Here is a 24,909-nt window from a genome sequence, read left to right on the forward strand (position 1 = left end):
TTGGATTAGATACATAGCGTGATTGTTTGTCAATATAATAAAAAAGAAACGAATTATCTGTGCCTCTGCAAACAGAAGTGTATTATCAAGGTGGAAATGGCTCTGAATACATTATGAGAGCATCTAGTTAGACGTTTTATATGCATATGCCTACTGTAATATACTGTAGCTTATATTTCCATTTTCTAGTAAGGGGATGTATGGAAAGAATACATAGCCCATTTAAATGGGAATGTCAGGTTGAAGGAATACAAATGCATTGTAATGATAGTAAAATGTGTGCAGTGATGCTATAAATAATGTCACTGATGTAATGGATACCATAGTCATTGTAAGATAAAGTTCTACTTGGATCACAGGATATTGAACATCACCATGGCACATCTGTAAGAATGTATGACAACTGATGGTTCTGTTTTAAGCCTTTTATTTATCCGTTGCACACATGAGCATTTGGGATTTGAGCAAAGGGTTGATGAGGCTTTCTGGTTATGGAGTAGTTCTTCTTCTTCCTCCTCATCTTCATCTGAACCAGATTCAGGTTCAAACATATATGGCTGTATTTGTCCAATTTGTCCTCCTGCCATTTTGTAAACAAATGGCCAGAACCATGGCAGTCCTTTAGTGATAAGGGGGAAGGACTAGGACAGGTGGGTGGTCTTATAGGAGGAGGCGGAGGGACTGGATTAGATGGGTGGTGCTAAGTGAAACCAGGTATACTTAATGAACTGGTGGGTGTGTCTACATAAAAACAACATTTTAACACTTACTGTACACTTTTTCTTTTTGAAAAAAATCCTTACATAATAATAATACCTTATGATCAGGTTTTAGGGTTGAAAAATATCATGGCACTCCATCTTTAAGCTGCCCTCAGTTGAACTACAAATGTCTGTCTGCACTGTTACTGAACAAATACTAGTCTATAGCCATGATTACTATGGCAACATAGAGCTATTTAACACTTATTTTAACAAAGAAAACTTGAAAATAACTTTTCCTGTTGGCATTATTGGGAGAACAATTCATTCTGAGTGTGAAGAGGACCGTGTTAACGACTGGAAGCAATACAGAGACACTGGTAGTAGGGTTTAACCAACTGGCATATTTATTCTCCAACATTTCTAGTTTGCCAACCACCAGAGAAGACCGTGAGGACCAAGTTTGTTTATTTGGGAGTCTCCCATGTTTACTTTATCATGGTAAAAAAAAAGAATAGAGTCTGCACACTGGTGATGCTGAAAAAGCGGCGCTGTATTTTATTGCGTCGTCAACATTTCGATCTATTCAGACCTACATCAGGACACACACATGTATATGTCCTGATGAAGATCGTGCATAAATGATGCATTATTTGCTATGACTACTACGGTTACTGCAGATGTGACTTATAGTCATTGGAATGCCTTCTGAGGGCAGCATTCAATTTCACCCCGCCTCCCATTCTCACTGATTGGACGGGCGCGAGAACCAATGAAATTGAATGCTGCCCTCAGAAGGCATTCCAATGACTATAAGTCACATCTGCTAGAAGAATTCTGTCAAACATTCAGTTTTTGAGATACAATTCTGAAATTTACCACGCTACATTCTACTATTACATCAACATGTTGTCATTTATTTGATATAGCTTTATTCACCAAGAATTTGCAGTAGCTGTTTATAGTAGTGTTTACAGTAAAACATGAATTAGTTTAATTCATTTTACAGTTTTTGCGAGAAAAAACAAAAAAACACAGTGATGGACTTCAATTCCTACCAGCTCAAATCATCTGTACATTTCTTCTGACCAGTGGTGGAAAAAGTACTCAAATGTTTTACTTAAGTAAAAGTATCAATACTGCAATTCAGAAATACTCTGTTACAAGTAAAAGTCCAAGTATATAAAATGTACTTGAGTAAAAGTAGCAAAATGTACTTAAGTACCAAAAGTAAAAGTACTAATTATGCAGATGAATGTCCCATTTCACAAGTGTTCAAAATGTATACAAATCTTTTGAAAATAGCTCACAACTTGTCGCAAAGTGACGCGTTGAGAGCTTGTAGATCGGCTATTTCTTTAACATAGCATCACAATAGATTTAACCACTTTAACCTTTTATACTTTAGCTATTCAAAAATATAGCAGATATGCAAGCTCATAGCGTAGATCTGCTATTTTTGAAAAGTCTTGAACATATTTTGTGCAAATCTTTGAATATATATATTTTTTTTTAAAGCGAACATTTGTTACTCAAATCTTTGCTTCTCGGGGTCCCCGGAACCCCCATTGAGATTGGGGAGGGTCCGCGGCCAAATACATAATCATTTTGGGGGTCCTTGACATGAAAAAGTTTGAGAACCACTGACATAGATTTATGTGGTTTATGTGGTTAAGCCACCTCCTCAGTATATAACCAGATGGGGAAGAAAAGACAGAAGAGTTGTAAAAAAATATATATATCAATGTTGTCTTTCAAAAGCAGTTGTTCTGTTTTTTTCATCCTGAAGGCAGATTGCTACAAATCCTTACGCTCATCCAGAGCTCTCATCATATTCTGGACCCAAGGTAGATCAGGGTCCATGCAGAGATGGAGAGATTTCTCGGTAACCACACTGTGCAAGAAACAAACAAATTACCCATGTTACTAAAATAGCAGGTGGTGGTTTGTGACGTACAGCACAGCAGTGGTTCTCAACCTTTATAGGCCGTGACCCTCCAACATAATCATATTTAAACTGTGGACCCCCCAAAATAATCATATTTGAACTTGGGACCCCCCAACATAATCATATGTGAACTGTGGACCCCCCAAAATAATTATATTTGAACTGTGGACCCCCCAAAATAATCATATTTGAACTGGGGACCCCCAAAATAATCATATTTGAGCTGTTGACCCCCCAAAATAATCATATTTGAACTGGGGACCCCCCAAAATAATCATATTTGAAAAACTGGGACCCCCCACCCCGACAAGCACTTGGAATTGTAGGACTTGAGACATTTTTATAGTGTAGTTTGTTGATTACTTTTGATGCCTTAATTAAACGTAATATTTTTTTGGTATTCAAAAGGTCTTAAAAGTCCTTAAATGTCACTTCACTGTCATCTGGGGGTCCCGACCCACAAGTTTTACTCCCAACACTTACATGACTCCTGTCTTTGTACACCGGCGATCAGTCATGTTGTAAGACCTCAGGTGTCTGATGTTCACTCTCTTCAGGTAGAATTTGGTACAGCAGTCATTATGGCCGATTCCATCTGCATAGGGTTTTATGTGTTAATATCGTTAGCCTCATAGCATTTTTGCCTAGCTCTACTCTCCTAACACTGCTGCATCATTGTGCCTTATTGCCTATGTCCTAAGCCAATCAGAATGCTTGTTACATTTCAAAACAAGACCAGGAGACCTGGTTCTGCCAGACCCCTAGTGGTTGAAATCTGAATGGCTGGGTAGAAAAAGAGGGACAGACCGACAGACCGACCGACCGACAGACCGACTGACAAAGCCTCCTGTAGGCCGACCCCCTGGGTCTGGCAATGAATCAGAATCAGGTTTATTGTCACATCAAAGGTTTACAGAGTAAAAACAAGTGGGTGAAATTTGTTTTCGTACATAGTTCCCATCGTAACGTTATTTCCATAGAAAGAAGAGGGGGATGAAGAAGAGGGCAAGTGGGAAGGGAGATCAAACAAGAGAACAAAAAAACAAAACAAGTTATCTACATATTTACACTAGTACCTGAGATAAGATATGAAAAGGTGCGTGAGCATAGCAGCTATGTATACTGTGCATGATATACTTATGGACGTTAGTTAAGGCGCTTAGAGAAAAAAAAAACACAATGAAAGACAAAGGTCAGTGCGTTGTAGGGTAGAACCGGGACGAACGACGCGCAGGGACGGTTGCAACACGGACCTTTTTTCGTGCACTTCATGCGACGTCACCCTCTTCGTCTTCGGTCGAAAACATCAGACACGATTTTTTTCCCAGTTTTGATCAAAATTGGCAGAGTTGAAGCCACTTTTGTGTATTTCCACACTGTAGTAAAAAATACCCTATTTGAGTGTTTTCCATTTGTACTGCTGTGTTTATTTGGTGCCGATTGTAAATGGATTTTGTCTGTTAGGCTAATCTGTGGGCTAACTCTCAGTGAAGGTTCCATTGAAAAATATTCATTAGCTTTTGTGCTAGCTAGCAAAACATCCGGGGAGGGCAGGGAGGGACGAACGGCGCATTAAGCCACTCGGTGCATTACGGACAGGGAGGGACGAACGGTGCATGTGTAAAACACAAAGTTGAGGAAACAGACAGAGGGGACATTAACATGATACATTTGTTTGACTATCAGCATGGTCATTTGCTCGTAGGGTTCTACTGAAGCATCAATGAGAGTTAGATGCCAGAAATGTAACGTATGTGCTTGTTATAGGACATTTCATCCGACCGCGCCGTCCGACCCCCGTGTATGCACCGTTCGTCCCGACTGGCGGCCGTGTGCGGAGAGTAGCGCAACGTCACTTTACTTACCGATTGCGTTCGACTCGTTTCACTAAAATTAAAACGGACTGCGGGTAATGGGAGAGGACAAGTGTCTCTTGTTCACAAAAAAGTATGGTTACATGAAATTAAGTAATCTCTGTGCAGGGAGGGAAATAGAAAAGGGTGCGTCGTTGGACCCCACTCTCCCCTACATGGGATTAAGGTGCAAAATGTCAGTGCGTGTCGACCACATAATCCACATAAGGTAGACTGACACTGGTATAATACGCAAGTAGTTCCATGAGGAAGAGCAAAGAAAAAGAGGGGGGGGGGGGGATGACTTAGGCAGAAAGTCAATTTCTGCCTAAGTTTTGACTTAGGCAGACATTTTGAATGTAACAAGCTTTCTGGTAGGATGAGAACATTGGCAATAAGGTAGGATGAATCAGCAGTGTTAGGTGAGTAGAGTTAGGCGGATATAAATAAAAACAGATAAACTTATGACTTTAATATCGTCACCTTGCTAAACTAATGGCCTATGTCAAGTTTTTCAGGAAAAATAAAAAAAAACGATCCAAAACAAAACTAGCCTATATGATATTTCTTAATCATTTCACCCAAAATGTTTATAAAAAATTATGACTATTATAATAAAAATAACACTGTCTGTCATTGTTATGTAACATAAAAGATTTAAATAGGTTTAAATAGGATAAAATCTGACTTAGGCCAAAACATTTTTTTTAAATGGCCTAAATCAGTAAATAATTTGGCCTAAGTCACAAAACCATGAGACTTAGGCCAAAAAAAATGCCTATTTTGGCCTAAGTCACACTAGGGAGTTAGGCCATTATACTAAAAGGGGAGGAAACAGCATGATCCTTTTCAATTAGGAGATGGGCGATTTTACCAGAGGTGGCCAGTGTCATGAGGAGCTGACTTAAGCAAAAATATACATTTCCTCGAAAAATTACTTAGGCCATTAGTTTAGCAAGGTGACGATATGAAATTAGTTTTTTACTTTCTGCCTAAGTCATCTAGGTTACTTAGGCAGAAAGTATTTTGTTTTGTTTTGTCTCTCCTGAAAACCTTAAAAATATGAGTTAGGCAATTATGCTATGAGGCTACCGATAAAAGCTTGTTATGACATGTACCTGAAAACAGACATTATACAGTACTAGAGTATAAGCGTTATGACCACTTGTTGCCCTTGTTGGTCGAGACAATAAAAACTTTGTTTGTAATAAGGTCACTAAATACATGTTTACTTACTGTGGGCCGTCACAGAGCAGTATAGCACAGATCCCATCAGGATACAAAGCAGGACAACGTGACTGGTCCCCATGGTCAGAACCTTCTGCAGAGAACCGTCGTTCGGGTGTGTACCTGGATCCTGTCAACACACACTGCTATGACAACTTATTCTATTCTCTAGACAAGTCTAGACAATTCTTCCTCTCCCTGTGTGTGTACACTGCAACATGTTTACTTAACTGAATGCTTCTCTCTCATCTCAATCAACAGGCTAACCAGTCTGGAACGCTCGCCCCCAAACACACTCGCTCCCATTCTTTTTTGGCGGACTGCTCGCCCCCCAGCGGTTTTTATTCTTTTTTTGTTTCGCTGAGGTTATAAGGTTAGGTTTAGGCATAGTTTTATTGAGGTTACGTTTAGGAATAAGGTTAGGTTTAGGCATAGTTTTATTGAGGTTACGCTTAGGAATACCTACCATGGTGGCGACCGTTCTGAGGTCGCCGGATTTGACCCGGGGTGAATATGTTTAGGGGCGAGCGTTCTTGTATTCCTGTGTAGAAATGGCTACAGGCCAACACACTCGCACGCTCTGTTTCATACAATTAGACACAGTACATCACATAGGCAAGCATTGACACTGTTTCACTGTCCTCACATGCAATCACTTTCAATGTCCTCACATGCACTCACCTTCACATACATGCGCAGTATTGCCTTAAACATATACTGCACAGACACATACAGTCCAAATACTGTATAGCAGCATGTGTCATCACAAATTATACACTCACCAGTCACCACATTACTTGATCTCAACTCTACCACTGCCATGAACAGAAAGGTATTTTGCCCAGAATATGTCTTAAATCTACAGTGCACAAATTTGTCCATGGCCTTGCTGGCCTCCAACTTAGCATAGCCCTTTACCTTGTAATATCAACATGTATGTAAGTCTCAACTTATAATAAATAGGACTACAATGGACTACAAATCCCAGGACATTTTTGTTATCCTTTTTGCCCTAGTGTTTTGTTATATACTGTTTCCATTTTTGACTAATAAAGTATTCAATCAATCAATACATTTTAGCTGGTTTATGCTATTTTAAACCGCCCTTTAATGGAAAGGGACAACTTGAGATATGAGGCTATGGTTAAATTCCACCCTGACTAGTTGAGCCGTTTGAAGTTCCGTTTTTATCCTCTTGGATGTGCTACTGTACCATGTAGCACAGACAAATTATGGAATGCATGTAAAAAATAAAAAACAACATAATACTTCATAAGGTTAATATGAGTACAAATCAATATTTTAAATGTTTTTTTTTGCACATGCATTCCATAAATTCCATCCAATCATCTACTTGCGATGGGCATTGCCCCTCTTGAGTAAAATATTAACTGTTTCTAAAATAAATAAAATATTTAAGGTGTTTTAAAAATATATATTTTAGTTAGAGAGGGCAAGTATAATGTATTAAGGCATATTTGGGGCTTATTAGCCAGGGATCCTTTTAACATTTCCTTATCTAAAAAATGACTTTTCTTTATATAAGTCAAATTAAATTAGATTGAGAACATTAAGGGCCTGAACAAGGACTGTTTCAGGCCAGTCGTGCATTTGTACAAATAAATGAAACTTCAATTGATGAACTTTACTCCCTAATGAAGACATCACACTCAGAATGAGACTTGAGTTCCGGGGGTACATTAGGTTACTCTTCTTTATGTAATAAATGTGAGATGGCCCTGTGTACATATCCTCATGATGTTATTTCTGTTCAAAGATCAAACCTTTTTGACAAATAATTCATGTCCTAATATATAGTTTAAACCACTTAAACGGTTAGTTCGGATTTTTGGACTTAAAGCTGTAGGAAATACTTGCCATGAATGTAGTGGTTGCAAAGGTATTAATTGATTGCCCGAGTCCCGTGGTCAGAGTTCTGGTCCGGTTCTGGTCCTGTTCTGATGAATATTAAGTAGTTCGGCCGCTCATTAAAATTAAATGTATCAAAAAAACTAGCGTCATTTGTATTGTTGACCTATTTCTACCATATAGTGCAGGTTTCGTTCAACCTCGACCCCTCTGTCACATGGTACTATTTTTTTGTGTCATATATTTTGTGGGTGAGTAGGCTGCCGTGGGGCAGTGATTCATGGACACAAAAAATAGCACCATGTGACAGAGGGGTCGAAGTTGAACTAAACCTGCACTATATGGTTGAAATAGGTCAACAATACAAATGACGCTAGTGTTTTTAATTCATTTATTTTGAATGAGCGGCCCCCACCAAATCTACTAATCTACCGGAACTACTTCATATTCATCAGAACCGGACCATAACTCTGACCACGGGACTTCGGCAATCAATTAATACCTTTGCAACCACTACATTCATGGCAAGTATTTCCCACAGCTTTAAGTCCAAAAATCCGAACCAACCGTTTAAGCCCTAGCCTATATAAATGGTCATACGACTAATTATATATACAGTACATATACGCCGTACACACACACACACACACACACACACACACACACACACACACACACACACACACACACACACACACACACACACACACACACACACACACACACACACACACACACACACACACACCTACACACATAGACGTGTGCGTGCGTAGTTTATGTCGTGGTTATGTTGTATAGAATAGTGACAAGTTAAATAACTTCCCTTTCTAGCAATCACTTTCAAGCATTCCTGACCTTAGATAGATAGCATTCACATTCAAGCATTTCCAGTGTAAAACACTGTGCAAACCCTGTTTTCTTAAAGGAACGACAAGCAAGTGTGCACAGGTTATTGTCACACAGGCATGTAAAAGATATGCTTTTATTATAAAAGTAGGCCCGAGGACAAGATATTACAGAGCCATAGTAACATGCAGTGGTGGACAGTAACGGAGTAAATGTACTTGAGTACTTTACTTGAGTACAGATTCTGAGGATCACGTACTTTACTTGAGTATTAGATTTTTTTTAAACGTATTACTCTTACTTGAGTACATTTCCAAGACAAATATTTTACTTTTACTCGAGTACATTTCTAGGAAGGCTGTAAAGTACTGAGTACTATTAAGCCCATTCCACATCCACACCAATGATTTGCCATGCAACTCCTTGCAACATGCAACTACTTGCAAAATATTATCCCCAATGGTATAGTTGCAAGGAGTTGCATTGGTGTGGTTGATTAAAACGGTTTTGTTGCAAGGAGTTGCGACTAGTTGCATTGGTGAGGTTTGGTCTTTAGGTTGGCAATTTTTTTCTTCCCTAAAATGCAATTGGCCAAACTTCTGCTATAACACTGGCCGTGTTTCTGGCTTCCCCCTCCGCTCGCCTCGTTGTTACAGTACATCTTGTATGGGTGTATAGGAGTAAAAGTATTTAGTTCTGGTTCCTATGTTTTTATTGGTGTTTCTGCAGGCTTTGTATAGCATAGTGGTTCTACAAGCAAGCACATCAGTGCATGCAGTGCAGGTGGTTTCAGAGAGTTACAGTACTTCTCTGAAACCAAAGTTACAAGGTCCTATAAATTCATTGTGAAAACATGACAGCAATTCATTGATATAAAAATTAAGAAATGTACTTCTACTTTTACTTGTACTTTAAATTTTTTTTAAAGCAAAAGTATATTTAAAAGCAATTACTTGTTTTACTCTTACTTGAGTAACATTTTGACTGAGCTACTTTTACTTGTAGTGGAGTAAATTTGAGAGAGAGAGAGAGAGAGAGAGAGAGAGAGAGAGAGAGAGAGAGAGAGAGAGAGAGAGAGAGAGCATTTTTGCAGACTGTCCCATTTCACAGGTTTCCATAATAAAAATGCTTTGAAAATAGTAGATCTACAAGCTCACAACACGTCGCAAAGTGACACATTGTGAGCTTGTAGATCTGCTATTTTCAAATAGCGTAAGTATGCATAGGGCTGAAGTGGTTAAATCCACGTTTTGTAATAATAATCTAAAGCTGCAACTAGTAACTAATGTTGTGGAGTAAAAGTACAATATTTGTCGCTGAGATGTAGTGGAGTAGAAAAGTAAAAGTACCTCAAAATTGTACTTAAGTACAGTACTTGAGTAAAGGTTCTCACAGCAACAATTTAAACCCTACTTTGGCTGTTTGATGTGTCGTGTTGTTGTAGATCTACTATTTTTGAAGAATTTCAAAATTAAAAATGTTGAAATTTGAAAAGCTTGTTGAAAAAGTTGAACACCACAAATCTTCTCTTATGGGGTTCACGGGCACAAACTATTTATAATGGGGGTCGGTGGCCAAATGCATACCAATTTAGGGGTCCTTCACATGAAAATGTTTGAAAACCACATGGTCTATCTAGCACATTGAAAAGGCAATAGACAAACTTTGAAAGAAAAATCAAGAACGACAATATATATTTACCAATCATTTTATTTATATGCCCCATAGTGGATGTATAATGCATACTTTGTAGGTTATATAAAAATGTAAAAAGTAAAGGAGAAACCTAACAAAAACACTTGGGATTTGTGACATTTACCAATTACAGTAAATTATTAGCAAATATGTTCTCATTCTAAAATATATGCGTTAAGTGTTATTAAACCAGTAACCAGATGAGGAACAAAAAACAGAAGAGTTTTAAAAAAGATCAAGGAGTTGCAACTATAGTTGCATTGGTGCGGTTTGGCCTTTAAGTTGGCAATATTTTTCTTCCCTAAAATGCAATTGGCCTAACTTCTGCTCTCACACTAGCCATGTTTCCCCGCCCCCCACACACACACACACACAAGGACCCCTGGGGGACCCCCAGACCCCACTTTGAGAACCACTGCTGTACATTTGCTACTAAAATCTGCGCTCATCCAGAAGGCTCATGGTCTTCTTGACCCAAGGAAGCTCAGGGTCCATACAGAGACGGGAATTCTTTGCTGTGATCACACTGCAAGGAACAAGAAAAATATGCCTGTTACTAGAATAGTAGGTGGTGTTTGAGAAAATGCATACATACTGTGTGTATATATATATATATATATATATATATATATATATATATATATATATAAATATATATTATGCATTATATGCATCAAAATAAATACAAGGCCCACAATGGAAACTTTTTGCTATCCTTTTTGCATAACCTTTGACTATACTGCCTGTACTGTTAATAAGCATGATAACGAAGTATTCAATAAATCAATCAATATCTCTCTATATATCTATCTATATATATATATATATATATTGGTTTGTTGGTTGTTCATTGTTTTTTCATTGTTTCATTGTTCATTGGGTTTAAGAAAGGCGCTATAAAAATTCAAGTTATTATTATTATTATATATACATATACACACACATATAGAATATATATATATACTGTACATATTTATTTATTTATCTCCAAAACGTACATGACTACTGCCTTTCCACAGCGGTGGTCAGTCAGGTGGTAAGACTTCAGGACTTCGATCTTCACTCTCTTTGGGTAGAACTCAAAGCAGCAGGTATCAGGGCCACCTCCATCTGCATAACATGTTACTTAATGTTAATATAATGGTTGTATTTCATGACACAATAGATATTATCACACAGAGTGCCGCACTATGAGCTTGTAGATCTGCTATTTTTAGAAAGATTGTGAAGATTTGTGCAAATCTTTGCTTCAGGGGATTCTATAAATGTCTTCTAAATCCTAAGATTATTTTAATTATTATTATGTTGCTATAATATCAGTGGTTCTCAAAATGTCAAGGACCACCCAAAATGTATCTATATTGTCCACTGAACCCCCCCATCTCAAAGTTCCAGGGACCCCAATCAGAAGCAAGATTTGAGTAAAAAATGTATGTAGCCTATATATTCAAAGATTTGCACACACTTTCACGATTTTCTCCCAAAAAAATAGCAGATCTACAAGCTACAAGCTCATAGCGCGGCACTCGGTGCCGCGCTATGAGCTTGTAGATCTGCTGTTTTTGAATAGCCAAAGAAATCTTAAAATGACACAGATTCCAGCGTTCCCGGAGTGAATGGGTAAATAAAGCAATTTGTAATAAGGTCACTAAAAACATGCATGTTTACTTACTGTTGGCCGTCACAGAGCAACACAGAGCTGCTCCTATCAGGATGCAGAACAGGAGACTGGTTCCCATGGTCACAACTTCTGCAGAGAAGGATGGAGGAGTGGATGGATGACAGCTCTACAAAAGGTGTCTAAATGAAAGATGATAGCCCATATTTATACTGATGCTTAAGAACAAAGAGAAATTGCAAAGAGGAGGGAGGTGGGGTGTTGTGGTCACAGGGGGGCGGAAAGAGGCTTTACTGTGACACAACAAACTTTCCACTCTTTCAAAAGTCTACCTAAGAAAAGAAAGAAAAAATACCCTATACGATGTATCTTACAAAGGAAACGTGTCGTTAAGCTCACAATCCGCTCATATTATCAATACGTCTTTGCCTGTTCTACTCTTAGCAAGACAAGGTGAAACGCTACAAAGGGAAGGACGAAAATTGTGTTAGTAAAGCTTAAAGCTTAATCATCACTAGATAGTCTAATGTTTCAAAGTACATTAAGACATTAACCCATTGAAACCTGGAACACATCTACAAATGTCTTCTAAATCCTAACTGGTTTCTGAAAAACCTATGTTGCTGTAATATCAGTGGTGCCCGAACTGTTTCATGTCAAGGACCCCCCAAAATGATATGTATTTGGCTGCCGACCCGCCATCTCAAAATATTCTGTTCCAGGGACCCCTCCCCCGGAAGTAAAGATCTGAGTTACAAATGTTCGCTTTAAAAATATATTATATTCAAAGATTTGCACACATTTTCAGGATTAAAAATAAATAAATAGCAGGTCTACATACTCATAGTGCGGCTTTTATATCTACTATTTTTGAATAGCCAAAGTATAAAATAATGGTTATGGCTGAAAATATGTGAATTTATCTTACCTTGATCAGTGGCAGGCCACTGAGACGTGCCGAGGTCACTGGACCACCAAAAGGAGAAGTGTATGTATTTGTGGTTGAAAACGACTGATTACAAGATAAGTTACTGACAGACCAGGTAGACAGGAACTTGGCTAATTTTCTCAAATCTAAAATGACACAGATGCGTTCCCGGATTGAATGGGTTAAAAGAGATGCAGTGTAATAGTATGTAAATATTTTGTAAAGACAAATAAGAGGCCACAACAACAACACTGTTCTTGTTGTATATGTACAGCTCTTTATTTAATAAAACTGCAATATATTTATATATATATATATATATATATATATATATATATATATATATATATAGAGAGAGAGAGAGAGAGAGAGAGAGAGAGAGAGAGAATAGATTAGAATCCCCAGAAGCAAAGATTTGCACAGATCTGCAAGCTCATAGTGCGGCACTGTGTGATAATATGCTATGCTACGCGGGGCAGGGGAGTTATTTCATACATAGGCCAGCCTTTTGCTGTAACAATCAAGAGTAACAAACTTCTTTCTCCTTTCTTAGAAATGTCACTTAAAGACACAAACACACATTTTTGAAAAGCAACACACATTTGCATTGTGAATTAGTCACGTGCAAAAATGTAAATAAAAAGAAAGACAAGACAGACTAAAACCATAGTTAATTTAAATTGCAAGTGATGACACTATCTTTATCATGAGGCACAAATAAAGGCATGTTGTGCAAACAGCTTTATTGCAGTAATGCAGTGCTCACCACACTGGGGGCGTGGGGAGAGAGGAGTGCATCTAGAAAAGTGATCCAAACGACTATGTGTGTGTGTGTGTGCAGGTCATGTGATGAGATACACAATACAATACATTAAAGCACAAACAGCAGTAGGCTACTGCCAGCAACATGTGGATTAAAATAACAGTGTTTTATGTACATTAGCCTATACACTGTATGCTAGCAGCCAAAGCGAGAATTGAGGGCCCGGTACTTTGATTAGGAGTAATCGCCATCATCACACACATTCATCATCATCTATTGGAGCTCTAGCTATTTAAGAGACTAGAAATCGAGGTGAGTGGCGCCTAAATGCCATTTACTGTATGCATCCATTACTGCGCCTCACACTTCAAACCCAGAGGCTCTCGTGTTTTACTTAAGATGTGAGTGAGACTTTGGGTGCTGCTGGGCTGTTGGGAGGACAAAAGGGCGTTTTTGGAAAGCACAGCACTTGCCCCTCTTAGCAAGGCAGAATCTGACTGGCTGGCTGACTACAGAAATCCTATAATCCTTCCTTTCCGTTAAGGTGTAAGTCAAAAGTGACATTATCATTCACCAATACAGTATTAACCAGTACTTGCCCCTGTAGATGGATGGCAAAAAAAACAACAACAAACCACTCACTCCTTTTTTCTTCTTCACAATCATCTGTATCAGATTAACAGCTGAATTATATTTCAGCGTACAATCACTTTGCTTGACTGATTTTCAGCAAAAGTATGTCAAAGTATATCATGAACAGAAAGGTATTTTGCCCAGAATATGTCTTAAATCTACAGGGCACAAATGTGTTTGTGGCCTAGCTTGCCTCCAACTTAGCATGGCTCTTTACCTTGTAATGTCAATATAGTCTCAACTTATACTACATACTGTAGGACTACAATGGAAAAAAGTCCCCAGGACCTTTTTGTTATCCTTTTAGCCCTAGTGTTTTACTATTTACAGTTTCCATTTTTGACTCATTAAAGTATTCAATCAATCAATCAATCAATATAAAGGGATAAGTTGATTAGTCACCCCATGGAGACTTGAATTCATGGATATTTTTTTGTTTTTGTCGCATTCCTCAGCCAATAATTAGATGACCAGTGGACCGGTAGGCAGCGGTTCCGGTAGGAGACACAAAGGAGACTCTTTGTGTCTCCTACCGGAACCGCTACCGGTCATCAAATTATTGGCTTAGAAATGCGACAAAAACTAAAAAATATCCATGAATTCAAGTCTCCATAGGGTGACTAATGGATAGAAAAAAAGTCATTTTGGGGGTGAACTATCCCTTTAAGCTGGTTTATGCTATTATAAACCGCCCTTTAATGGAAAGATATGAGATATGGGGCTATGGTTCAATACCACCCTGACTAGTTTATTTGGAGCTGTTTGAAGTTCAGTTTTTATCCTCTTGGGCGTGCTACTGTACCATGTAGTACAGACAGTCAAAGGGGCTGAATAAAAAAATATATATTAATGTAAAAATGTTAACATTTCCTTATCTAAAAAATACATCCAATTAGGCTTAAGGTTTCATCTAATTAGACTTTTCTTTTTTATGTATATGTCAAATTAAATTACACTTACGGGCCAAATGGTCACTCAGTTGATTGAGAACATTAACAGCTTTATTGCAGTAATGCAGTGCTCACCACACTGGGGGCGTGGGGAGAGAGGAGTGCATCTGGAAAAGTGATCCAAATCTGCCAGCAACATGTGGATTAAAATAACGGGTGTTTCATGTACATTAGCCTATACACTGTATGCTAGCAGCCAAAGCGAGAATTGAGGGCCCAGTACTTTGATTTCTTTGGAGTAATCGTCATCATCACACACATTCATCATCATCTATTGGAGCTCTAGCTATTTAAGAGAGTAGAAATCGAGGTGAGTTGCGCCTAAATGCCATTTACTGTATGCATCCATTACCCAGAGGTTCTCGTGTTTTACTTAAGATGTGAGTGAGACTTTGGGTGCTGCTGGGCTGTTGGGAGGACAAAAGGGCGTTTTTGGAAAGCACAGCCCTTGCCCCTCCTAGCAAGGCAGAATCTGACTGGCTGGCTGACTACAGAAATCCTATAATCCTATCCCTTTAAGCTGGTTTATGCTATTTTAAACCGCCCTTTAATGGAAAGATATGAGATATGGGGCTATGGTTCAATACCACCCTGACTAGTTTATTTGGAGCTGTTTGAAGTTCAGTTTTTATCCTCTTGGGCGTGCTACTGTACCATGTAGTACAGACAGTCAAATGGGCTGAATGAAAAAATATATATTAATGTAAAAATCTTAACATTTCCTTATCTAAAAAATACATCCAATTAGGCTTAAGGTTTCATCTAATTAGACTTTTCTTTTTTATGTATATGTCAAATTAAATTACACTTACGGGCCAAATGGTCACTCAGTTGATTGAGAACATTAAAGGCCTAAACAAGGCCTGTTTCAAGCAAGTCATTTGTAGGAATAAATGAAACTTCAATTGATGAACTTTACTCCCTAATGAAGACATCACACTCAGAATGAGACTTGAGTTCCGGAGGTACATTAGGTTACTCTTCTTTATGTAATAACTGTGAGATGGCCCTGTGTACATATCATCATTATGTTATTTCTGTTCAAAGATCAAACCTTTTTGACAAATAATTCATGTTCTAATATATAGTTGAAACCACTTAAGCCCTGTATAAATAGTCATACGACTAATTCTATATACAGTACCGTACACACACCTACATATATAGACGTGTGTGTGTGTGTGTGTGTGTGTGTGTGTGTGTGTGTGTGTGTGTGTGTGTGTGTGTGTGTGTGTGTGTGTGTGTGTGTGTGTGTGTGTGTGTGTGTGTGTGTGTGTGTGTGTGTGTGTGTGTGTGTGTGTCTAGTTCTGAAGACGGTCATAGTTTATGTTGTGGTTATGTTGCATAGAATAGTGACAAGTTAAATCACTTCCCTTTCTAGCAATCACTTTAAAGCATTCCTGACCTTAGATAGATAACATTCACATTCAAGCATCCAATGTGCAAAACTGTGCAAACCCTGTTTAAAAGGAACGACAAGCAACAGTGACTTGACTTGACTCGCTCAACAGCCGGCAGCTGTGTGCACAGGTTATTGTCACACAGGCATGTAAAATATATGCTTTTATAATAAAAGTAGGCCCGAGGACAAGATATTACAGAGCCATAGTAACCATGTCAATGCTTATACTGCTGAGGAGAGAGAGAGAGAGAGAGAGAGTGTGTGTGTGTGTGTGTGTGTGTGTGTGTGTGTGTGTGTGTGTGTGTGTGTGTGTGTGTGTGTGTGTGTGTGTGTGTGTGTGTGTGTGTGTGTGTGTGTGTGTGTGTGTGTGTGTGTGTGTGTGTGTGAGTGTGTGTGTGTGTGTGTGTGTGTGTGTGTGTGTGTGTGTGTGTGTGTGTGTGTGTGTGTGTGTGTGTGTGTGTGTGGCTCACTCAGTCGTCGAGCACTGGCCTTTGGACCGCAAAGACCCCGGGCACCACCAACTCAGAGTGTGAATAGGATGGCTTGGGCAGTGGTGGAAGAAATACTCACATTGTGTACTTAAGTAGAAGTACCAATACCTCAATGTAGAAACACTCTGTTACAAATAAAAGTCAGGTAAATGTTATTGAATAAAAGTACAAAAGTATTCGCATTAAAATACTTAAATACTGAAAGTAAAAGTACTCATTTTCAAAAAGTACTCAGAAAAATCAAGAACGACAATGTATTTTACCAAGCATTTTATTTATATGCCCATAGTGGATGTATAATGCATACTTTGTAGGTTATATAAAAATGTAAAAAGTAAAGGAGAAACACAAAAACACTTGATTTATGACATTTACCTATTACAGTAAATTATTAGCAAATATGTTCTCATTCTAAAATATATGCGTTAAGTGTAAAAGTAACCAGTAACCAGATGAGGAACAAAAAAACAGAAGAGTTTTAAAAAGATCAAGGAGTTGCGACTATAGTTGCATGCCTTTAGGTTGGCAATATTTTTCTTCCCTATAATCTCACACTAGCCATGTCTCTGCCCCCCCCCCCCCCCCCCCCCCAAACAGCTGTTGTGCCAACAGCTTTATTGCAGTAATGCAGTGCTCACCACACTGGGGGCGTGGGGAGAGAGGAGTGCATCTGGAAAAGTGATCCAAATCTGCCAGTAACATGTGGATTAAAATAACGGGTGTTTCATGTACATTAGCCTATACACTGTATGCTAGCAGCCAAAGCGAGAATTGAGGGCCCAGTACTTTGATTTCTTTGGAGTAATCGCCATCATCACACACATTCATCATCATCTATTGGAGCTCTAGCTATTTAAGAGAGTAGAAATCGAGGTGAGTTGCGCCTAAATGCCATTTACTGTATGCATCCATTACCCAGAGGTTCTTGTGTTTTACTTAAGATGTGAGTGAGACTTTGGGTGCTGCTGGGCTGTTGGGAGGACAAAAGGGCTTTTTTGGAAAGCACAGCACTTGCCCCTCCTAGCAAGGCAGAATCTGACTGGCTGGCTGACTACAGAAATCCTATAATCCTTCCTTTCCGTTAAGGTGCAAGTCAAAAGTGACATTATCATTCACCGATACAGTATTAACCAGTACTTGCCCCTGGAGATGGATGGCAAATCTTCTTCACAATCATCTGTATCAGATTAACAGCTGAATTATACTTCAGCGTACAATCAATTTGCTTGACTGATTTTCAGCAAACGTACGTCAAAGTATAAATCTCGTTAAAACAGTTAAACTCTGAGACATTGGCCAAAACAAGGCCTGTTTCAGTCCAGTCTTGCTTTTGTACAAATAATTAAAACTTCAAGTGAGGACTCCATAACGAAGACATCACACTCAGACCAAGATCTAAGCAAAATAAAACATAAAGACACACCCACAAGGACCCCTGGGGGCCCCCAGACTCCACTTTGAGAACCACTGCTGTACATTTGCTACTAAAATCTGCGCTCATCCAGAGCGCTCATCATCTTCTTCGCCCATTTAAGCTCAGGGTCCATGCAGAGATGGGCATTCTTCGCTGTGACCACACTGCAAGGAACAAGAAAAACATTCCTGTTACTAGAATAGTAGGTGGTGTTTGAGAAAATACATACATACTGTGTATATATATATATATATGCATTATATGCATCAAAATAAATACAAGGACCACAATGGAAACTTTTTGCTATCTTTTTTGCATAACCTTTGACACCTGTACTGTTAATAAGCATGATAATGAAGTATTCAATAAATCAATCAATATCTATATATATATATTGGTTTGTTGGTTGTTCATTGTTTTTTCATTGTTTCATTGTTCATTGGGTTTAAGAAAGGCGCTATATAAATTCAATTTATTATTATTATTATATATATATATACACACAAATAATATATATATATATACTGTACATATTTATTTATTTATCTCCAAAACGTACATGACTCCTGCCTTTGCACAGCGGTGGTCAGTCAGGCGGTAAGACTTCAGGAGTTCGATCTTCACTCTCTTTGGGTAGAACTCAAAGCAGCAGTTATCAGGGCCACCTCCATCTGCATAACATGTATAATGGTTGTATTTTATGACACAATAGATATTATCACACAGAGTGCCGCACTATGAGCTTGTAGATCTGCTATTTTTAGAAAGATCGTGAAGATTTGTGCAAATCTTTGCTTCTGGGGATTCTATAAATGTCTTCTAAATCCTAAGATTATAATTTTTTTATTATTTTATTGATATCATATGTTGCTATAATATCAGTGGTTCTGAAAATGTCAAGGACCACCCAAAATGATAATGTATTTGTCCACAGACACCCCCCCCCCCCCCCATCTCAAAATATTTTGTTCCAGGGACCCCCATCAGAAGCAAAGATTTGAGTTAAAAATGTATGTATATATTCAAAGATTTGCACACACTTTCACAATTTTCTCCCCAAAAAATAGCAGATCTACAAGCTACAAGCTCATAGCGCGGCACTCGGTGCTGCGCTATGAGCTTGTAGATCTGCTATTTTTGAATAGACAAAGAAATCTTAAAATGACACAGATTCCAGCGTTCCCGGAGTGAATGGGTAAATAAAGCAATTTGTTATAAGGTCACTAAAAACATGCATGTCTACTTACTGTTGGCCGTCACAGAGCAGCACAGAGCTGCTCCTATCAGGATACAGAACAGGAGACTGGTTCCCATGGTCACAACTTCTGCAGAGAAGGATGGAGGGATAGATGGATGGATGACAGCTCTACAAGAGGTGTCTAAATGAAAGATAGCCCATATACTGATGCTTAAGAACAAAGAGAAATTGCAAAGAGGAGGGAGGTGGGGTGTTGTGGTCACAGGGGGGCGGAAAGAGGCTTTACTGTGACACAACAAACTTTCCACTCTTTCAAAAGTCTACCTAAGAAAAGAAAAAAAAATACCCTATACAATGTATCTTACAAAGGAAACGTGTGGTTAAGCTCACAATCCGCTCATATTATCAATACGTCTTTGCCTGTTCTACTCTTAGCAAGACAAGGTGAAACGCTACAAAGGGAAGGACGAAAATTGTGTCAGTAAAAATTAAAGCTTAATCATCACTAGATAGTCTAATGTTTCAAAGTACATTAAGACATTAACCCATTCAATCCTGGAACGCATCTACAAATGTCTTCTAAATCCTAACTGGTTTCTGAAAAACCTATGTTGCTATAATATCAGTGGTGCCCGAACTGTTTCATGTCAAGGACCCCCCAAAATGATATGTATTTGGCCGCCGACCCCCCATCTCAAAATATTCTGTTCCAGGGACCCCACCCCTAGAAGTAAAGATCTGAGTTACAAATGTTCGCTTTAAAAATATATTATATTCTAAGATTTGCACACATTTTCAGGATAAAAATAAATAAATAGCAGATCTACAAGCTCATAGCGTGGCTTGTATATCTGCTATTTTTGAATAGCCAAAGTATAAAATAATGGTTATAATTGATGTGAAAATATGTGAATTTATCTTGATCAGTGGCAGGCCACTGAGACGTGCCGAGGTCACTGGAGCACCAAAAGGAGAAGTGTATGTATTTGTGGTTGAAAACGACTGATTACAAGATAAGTTACTGGCAGACCAGGGGCCTGTTCCTCAAAAGGTGAATTAGAGCTCAAGCCTGGCTTTACCACCTATCCTGGCTTAATTTAGCCAGGATTAGAGCTGAGTCGGTTCCTCAAAAGGTGAATTATCTTGAAGATTAGTTTAGCCAGTTCACCCTGGCTAAGTTTAGCCTTATCCGATTCCTCAAAAGAGAATTGAAGCAAGCCTAGCTTAGTTACCATGGCAATTTAGCTGTGAAGTTAGCCTGGTCAGGAGCAGGCTAACAGCCAAGCTTACTTAACCCAGTGCCTTGTTCTTCAAGTTTTGTGAAATAGCTGTTAGTCCAATGACTCCAATCATAAACCAACGAGTTTTTCCACACTTATTCAATTCTTATGCGAAAATCGAAGATCTACAAGCCCGAAATGTTTTTGTCTTATGGCGGCCGGGGGTCCCCGGCCCCCCATGGACCCCCGCCCCCGTTGACCCCCGCCCCTGTGGACCCCCGGACCCCCGTGTACCCCCGGCCCCCTGTGTACCTCTGGACCCCCGTGGACCCCCGGACCCCTGTGTACCCCCGGCCCCCTGTGTACCTCTGGACCCCCATGGACCTCCGGACCCCCGTGTACCCCCGGCCCCCTGTGTACCTCCGGACCCCCATGGACCTCCGGACCCCCGTGGACCCCCGCCCCGTGGACCCCCGGACCCCGTATACCCCAGACCTCTGTTGGGGGTCAACGGGGGTCCGGGAGTACACGGGGGGCCGGGTACTCCCGGACCCCCGTTGACCCCCGTGGACCGGGGACCCCCGGCCGCCAAAAGGCAAGCTTTTCACTTGTAGATCTTCGATTTTAGAAATTAGAAATTAGAAAATTATTCTAAGTGTTTATAATTATAATTCCAACATTCACTTAAACTCCTTATGTTTAAGCCTAACTGAATTATATATTTATGGATTTGTATATAAATTAATTGCATATTTTTGGACAACTTGTGCATTTAATTTGTCGGCAATACTTTGCCACGCTTTCTCCCTGGATCTATATTTATTGCGGCCGTGTTTCCTTTCTTACTTATTATAAATTTTACTTCCTTGTATGATTTCATGAGCTGCTGCAGTGCTGCTGTTCAGCCACAGAGAAGAACGCCGCTCTGGTTTTGGACTCCGTGATTGGTCAAGTTCAAGGATTCTGCTATCGACTTTCATGGTCTTTTATAGAAATATGTGAAGCCTGGCTTCATTATCCTGGCTCGACACAGCCTGGCTTGACAAGGTCTAGCTTGACAAAGTCGCTCCTTTTCAGCCTGGCTTGGCGTTCCAGGAACCGAATAAACCAGGCTATACGGACCCGACTTTGTCAAGCCTGGATTTGACTTAAGGCCAGGCTTATTTAATTCACCTTTCGAGGAACAGGCCCCAGGTAGACAGGAACTTGGCAAATTTTTATCAAATCTAAAACAGATGCGTTCCCGGATTGAATGGGTTAAAAGAGATGCAGTGTAGTATGTCAATATTTTGTAAAGACAAATAAGAGGCCACAAGAACAACACTGTTCTTGTTGAATATGTACAGCTCTTTATTTAATAAAACTGTAATATATTTATGTATATTATGTACACACTTCAAGTGAAACACAGATCCAGTGTTTGCCAGTCTGCCTTCCAACTAGAGTATATACGTATCTTATCAGTCCAGTCCTCTAAAACAGAGATGGGGGGGGCCTTCGAAAATCTAAAAGACAAAAACATAAATTGCCCAGGAAAATAAAATAGTCGAGACAAATCAGACAAATCATTTTAAGAATTTCACCTCCAGATTTCATTGCACATTTAAAGGAGTAGTTCACCCAAAATATTACACATTTTATATCCATTACACACCCCATGAATATCAAATTATTGGCTTAGGAATGCGACCAAAACAAAAAAGAATCTCCATAAATTCAAGGCTTCATGGGGTGTGTAATGGATAGAAAATAAGTAAGTTTTTGGGTGAACTACTCCTTTAACCAAACAGAACATTGTTGATGTGTACAATACAATAACATGCCGTTTCGTTTTTTCATTTCTGTGATAAGAGGGTTGAGGGGCACATATACTGTTGGCTACACGGGGCAGGGGGGGTTATTTCATACATAGAGCAGCCCAGGGGCGGACTGGGACCAAAATTCAGCCCTGGCATTTTGGTCCGAACCGGCCCACCACCCCCCGGACCGTTTGGGGGGGGGCTGAAAAGAAAAGCGTTTCACTGTTTTAACCCAGCAACCCTATGTAAATTACGCCACTGCTGACAAGCACCCCAGCCCAAATATTAACGTAACTAATAATTGGGCCGCGCGACCCGGAAATGACCGTTATAATCCTAAAACGGGTGGCCCACCGGCCCACTGGCCCAGCAGCCCACCGGGCATATGCCCGGCCGGTATGCCAAATGGCCAGTCCGCCCCTGGGCCAGCCTTTCGCTGTAACAATCAAGAGTAACAAACTTCTTTCTCATTTCTTAGAAATGTCACTTAAGACAAAACACACATTTTTGAAAAGCAACACACATTTGCATTGTGAATTAGTCACGTGCAAAAATGTAAATAAAAAGACAGACAAGACAGACTAAAACCATGGTTCATTTAAATTGCAAGTGATGGACACTGAATCTTTATCATGAGGCACAAATAAAGGCATGTTGTGCAAACAGCTTTATTGCAGTAATGCAGTGCTCACCACACTGGGGGCGTGGGGAGAGAGGAGTGCATCTAGAAAAGTGATCCAAATGACGACTGGGTGTGCAGGTCATGTGATGAGGTACACAATACATTAAAGCACAAACAGCAGTACTGCCAGCAACATGTGGATTAAAATAACGGTGTTTTATCATAGACTGTATAAAAAGAATGGACAGCGTCACGCCATTGTTTTCTACAGACCGTAAATGAAGCCGATTGTTCAGGAATGTGCAATCCGCCATCTTTAATATATACCAAAGGGCACGTTGGAAATCAAACGCTATTGCTTGAGACCAGACATGTGACCAAAGCGGGGGCGGGTCAACCAGACATGTGACCAAAGCGGGGGCGGGTCAACCAGACATGTGACCAGGGAACCGGAAAACAATCCTCAAAGAATGCTATTGGTTGGGTAGCTTGTCAATCAAGAGCGAGGGCGGGGAATGAATGCTATTGGTTGTGTAGATTGTCAATCAAATCATCCCGCCCCTCCTGGAGCATAGCCTACATTATCGTCAATTTCAAAATAAATGGGACCATAATTTAGCAAAACGCATATCATGATGATTGAAAGGAGACTTTAAACTAGCGACTGGAAGCATATAGTATTTATGAACATTTTTATTAAGGTAAGAAAATCTAGTCTAAAGTTCGTCAAAAACCCATCCGCTTACAATGAGAGAATATTCTTTCTGACACCTGCAGGAGTAAAACAGCGCCATACAGGCCATTCATATGAACTGCCTCTCTTCTGTATCGGCTTCAATGTAAATATGTCAGGCTGGCCCCTTGTGTTTTATGTACAGTAGCCTATAGGGGTCGGGCAAAAGGCGTGGCCAAGCAGGCTGACGTAGTTCCGGTGGCCATCTTGGGTGGGCTCCATAACAACAACTCGTATCAACAACATTGACAGTTACTCACAACGTATCCTGAACTACAACAAATGTATTGGTAAAGGACAGAAGATGGACCGGGCAATGCGTGACAGAGAGATACCATACAGAGAGAAGCTGAACGCGGACGCAAAGGCACGCCACCTGGAAAAAACGTCATTACCCCAGATGTAATGACGGTGCACAGTCAGAGTCACAATCATTCATTTCAGGCTGGTTTACCTGAAAAGAACAAAGTTGTGTTGCTTAGTTGTGTAACGGAAATAAAATATAGTCATCTTGAGTACTGATTATTTATATATTATGATTAATATTATTAGCGAAGTATTATTATTATTATTATTATTATATAGTTAATTCATTAATCATTGAGCTAGTGAACGGAACGGGACCTCAGTTGCCAGATTTTGCGAGAGAAATAAGCAACCAGGTCTATAAAAACAAGCCCAAAAGAAGTGGCTTAGTCAATCGGCTACTCGAAAATAGCCGATCTACAAGCTCGCGTGAACTTGTACATAGGCTATTTAAAAAAAAACTCATGCAATAGAATGTGGAATATTTGGAATATTTTTTAAAACATTCTAACAACACAAATGCTCCCTGGCACAAAATTTATATTTCATGAAAATATTTGAGAACCACTGGTTTAAATGTATTTTTACTTTTTTGGGAGCAAGTCTAAATAAGCAAGTACACTTTATAAATAAGCCACAAAAAACTACCCGCAACTACCAATTTTACAAGCAACTTTACAGAAAAAGAAG

General features: G+C 39.4%; 2 protein-coding genes and 1 long non-coding RNA gene across 3 annotated transcripts; all 3 read right to left on the reverse strand.

Moving 5' to 3' along the window:
• Nucleotides 1-2,302: 2,302 nt before the first annotated feature.
• On the reverse strand, nt 2,303-5,890 carry LOC308102329. The gene is made up of 3 exons (XR_013934642.1): nt 5,739-5,890; nt 3,133-3,244; nt 2,303-2,595 (listed from the first exon to the last, which is right to left on the reverse strand). It is a non-coding gene; the product is annotated as an uncharacterized lncRNA (long non-coding RNA).
• Nucleotides 5,891-10,143: 4,253 nt separating this feature from the next.
• LOC308102488 (eotaxin-like) lies at nt 10,144-11,926 on the reverse strand. Its single transcript, XM_080452235.1, has 3 exons — nt 11,815-11,926; nt 11,141-11,252; nt 10,144-10,668 (listed from the first exon to the last, which is right to left on the reverse strand). The coding sequence occupies exons 1-3, from the start codon at nt 11,879-11,881 to the stop codon at nt 10,575-10,577; spliced, it is 273 nt and encodes a 90-aa protein (XP_080308361.1). The 5' UTR covers nt 11,882-11,926; the 3' UTR covers nt 10,144-10,574.
• Nucleotides 11,927-18,088: 6,162 nt separating this feature from the next.
• On the reverse strand, nt 18,089-19,710 carry LOC308102487 (eotaxin-like). Its single transcript, XM_080452234.1, has 3 exons — nt 19,589-19,710; nt 18,901-19,012; nt 18,089-18,505 (listed from the first exon to the last, which is right to left on the reverse strand). Exons 1-3 carry the CDS (start codon nt 19,653-19,655, stop codon nt 18,412-18,414), a joined length of 273 nt encoding a protein of 90 aa, XP_080308360.1. The 5' UTR covers nt 19,656-19,710; the 3' UTR covers nt 18,089-18,411.
• Nucleotides 19,711-24,909: the final 5,199 nt, after the last annotated feature.

Source organism: Gymnoscopelus braueri (genome assembly GCF_963280865.1).
Source record: "Gymnoscopelus braueri genome assembly, chromosome: 15".
NCBI lineage: Eukaryota > Metazoa > Chordata > Actinopteri > Myctophiformes > Myctophidae > Gymnoscopelus > Gymnoscopelus braueri.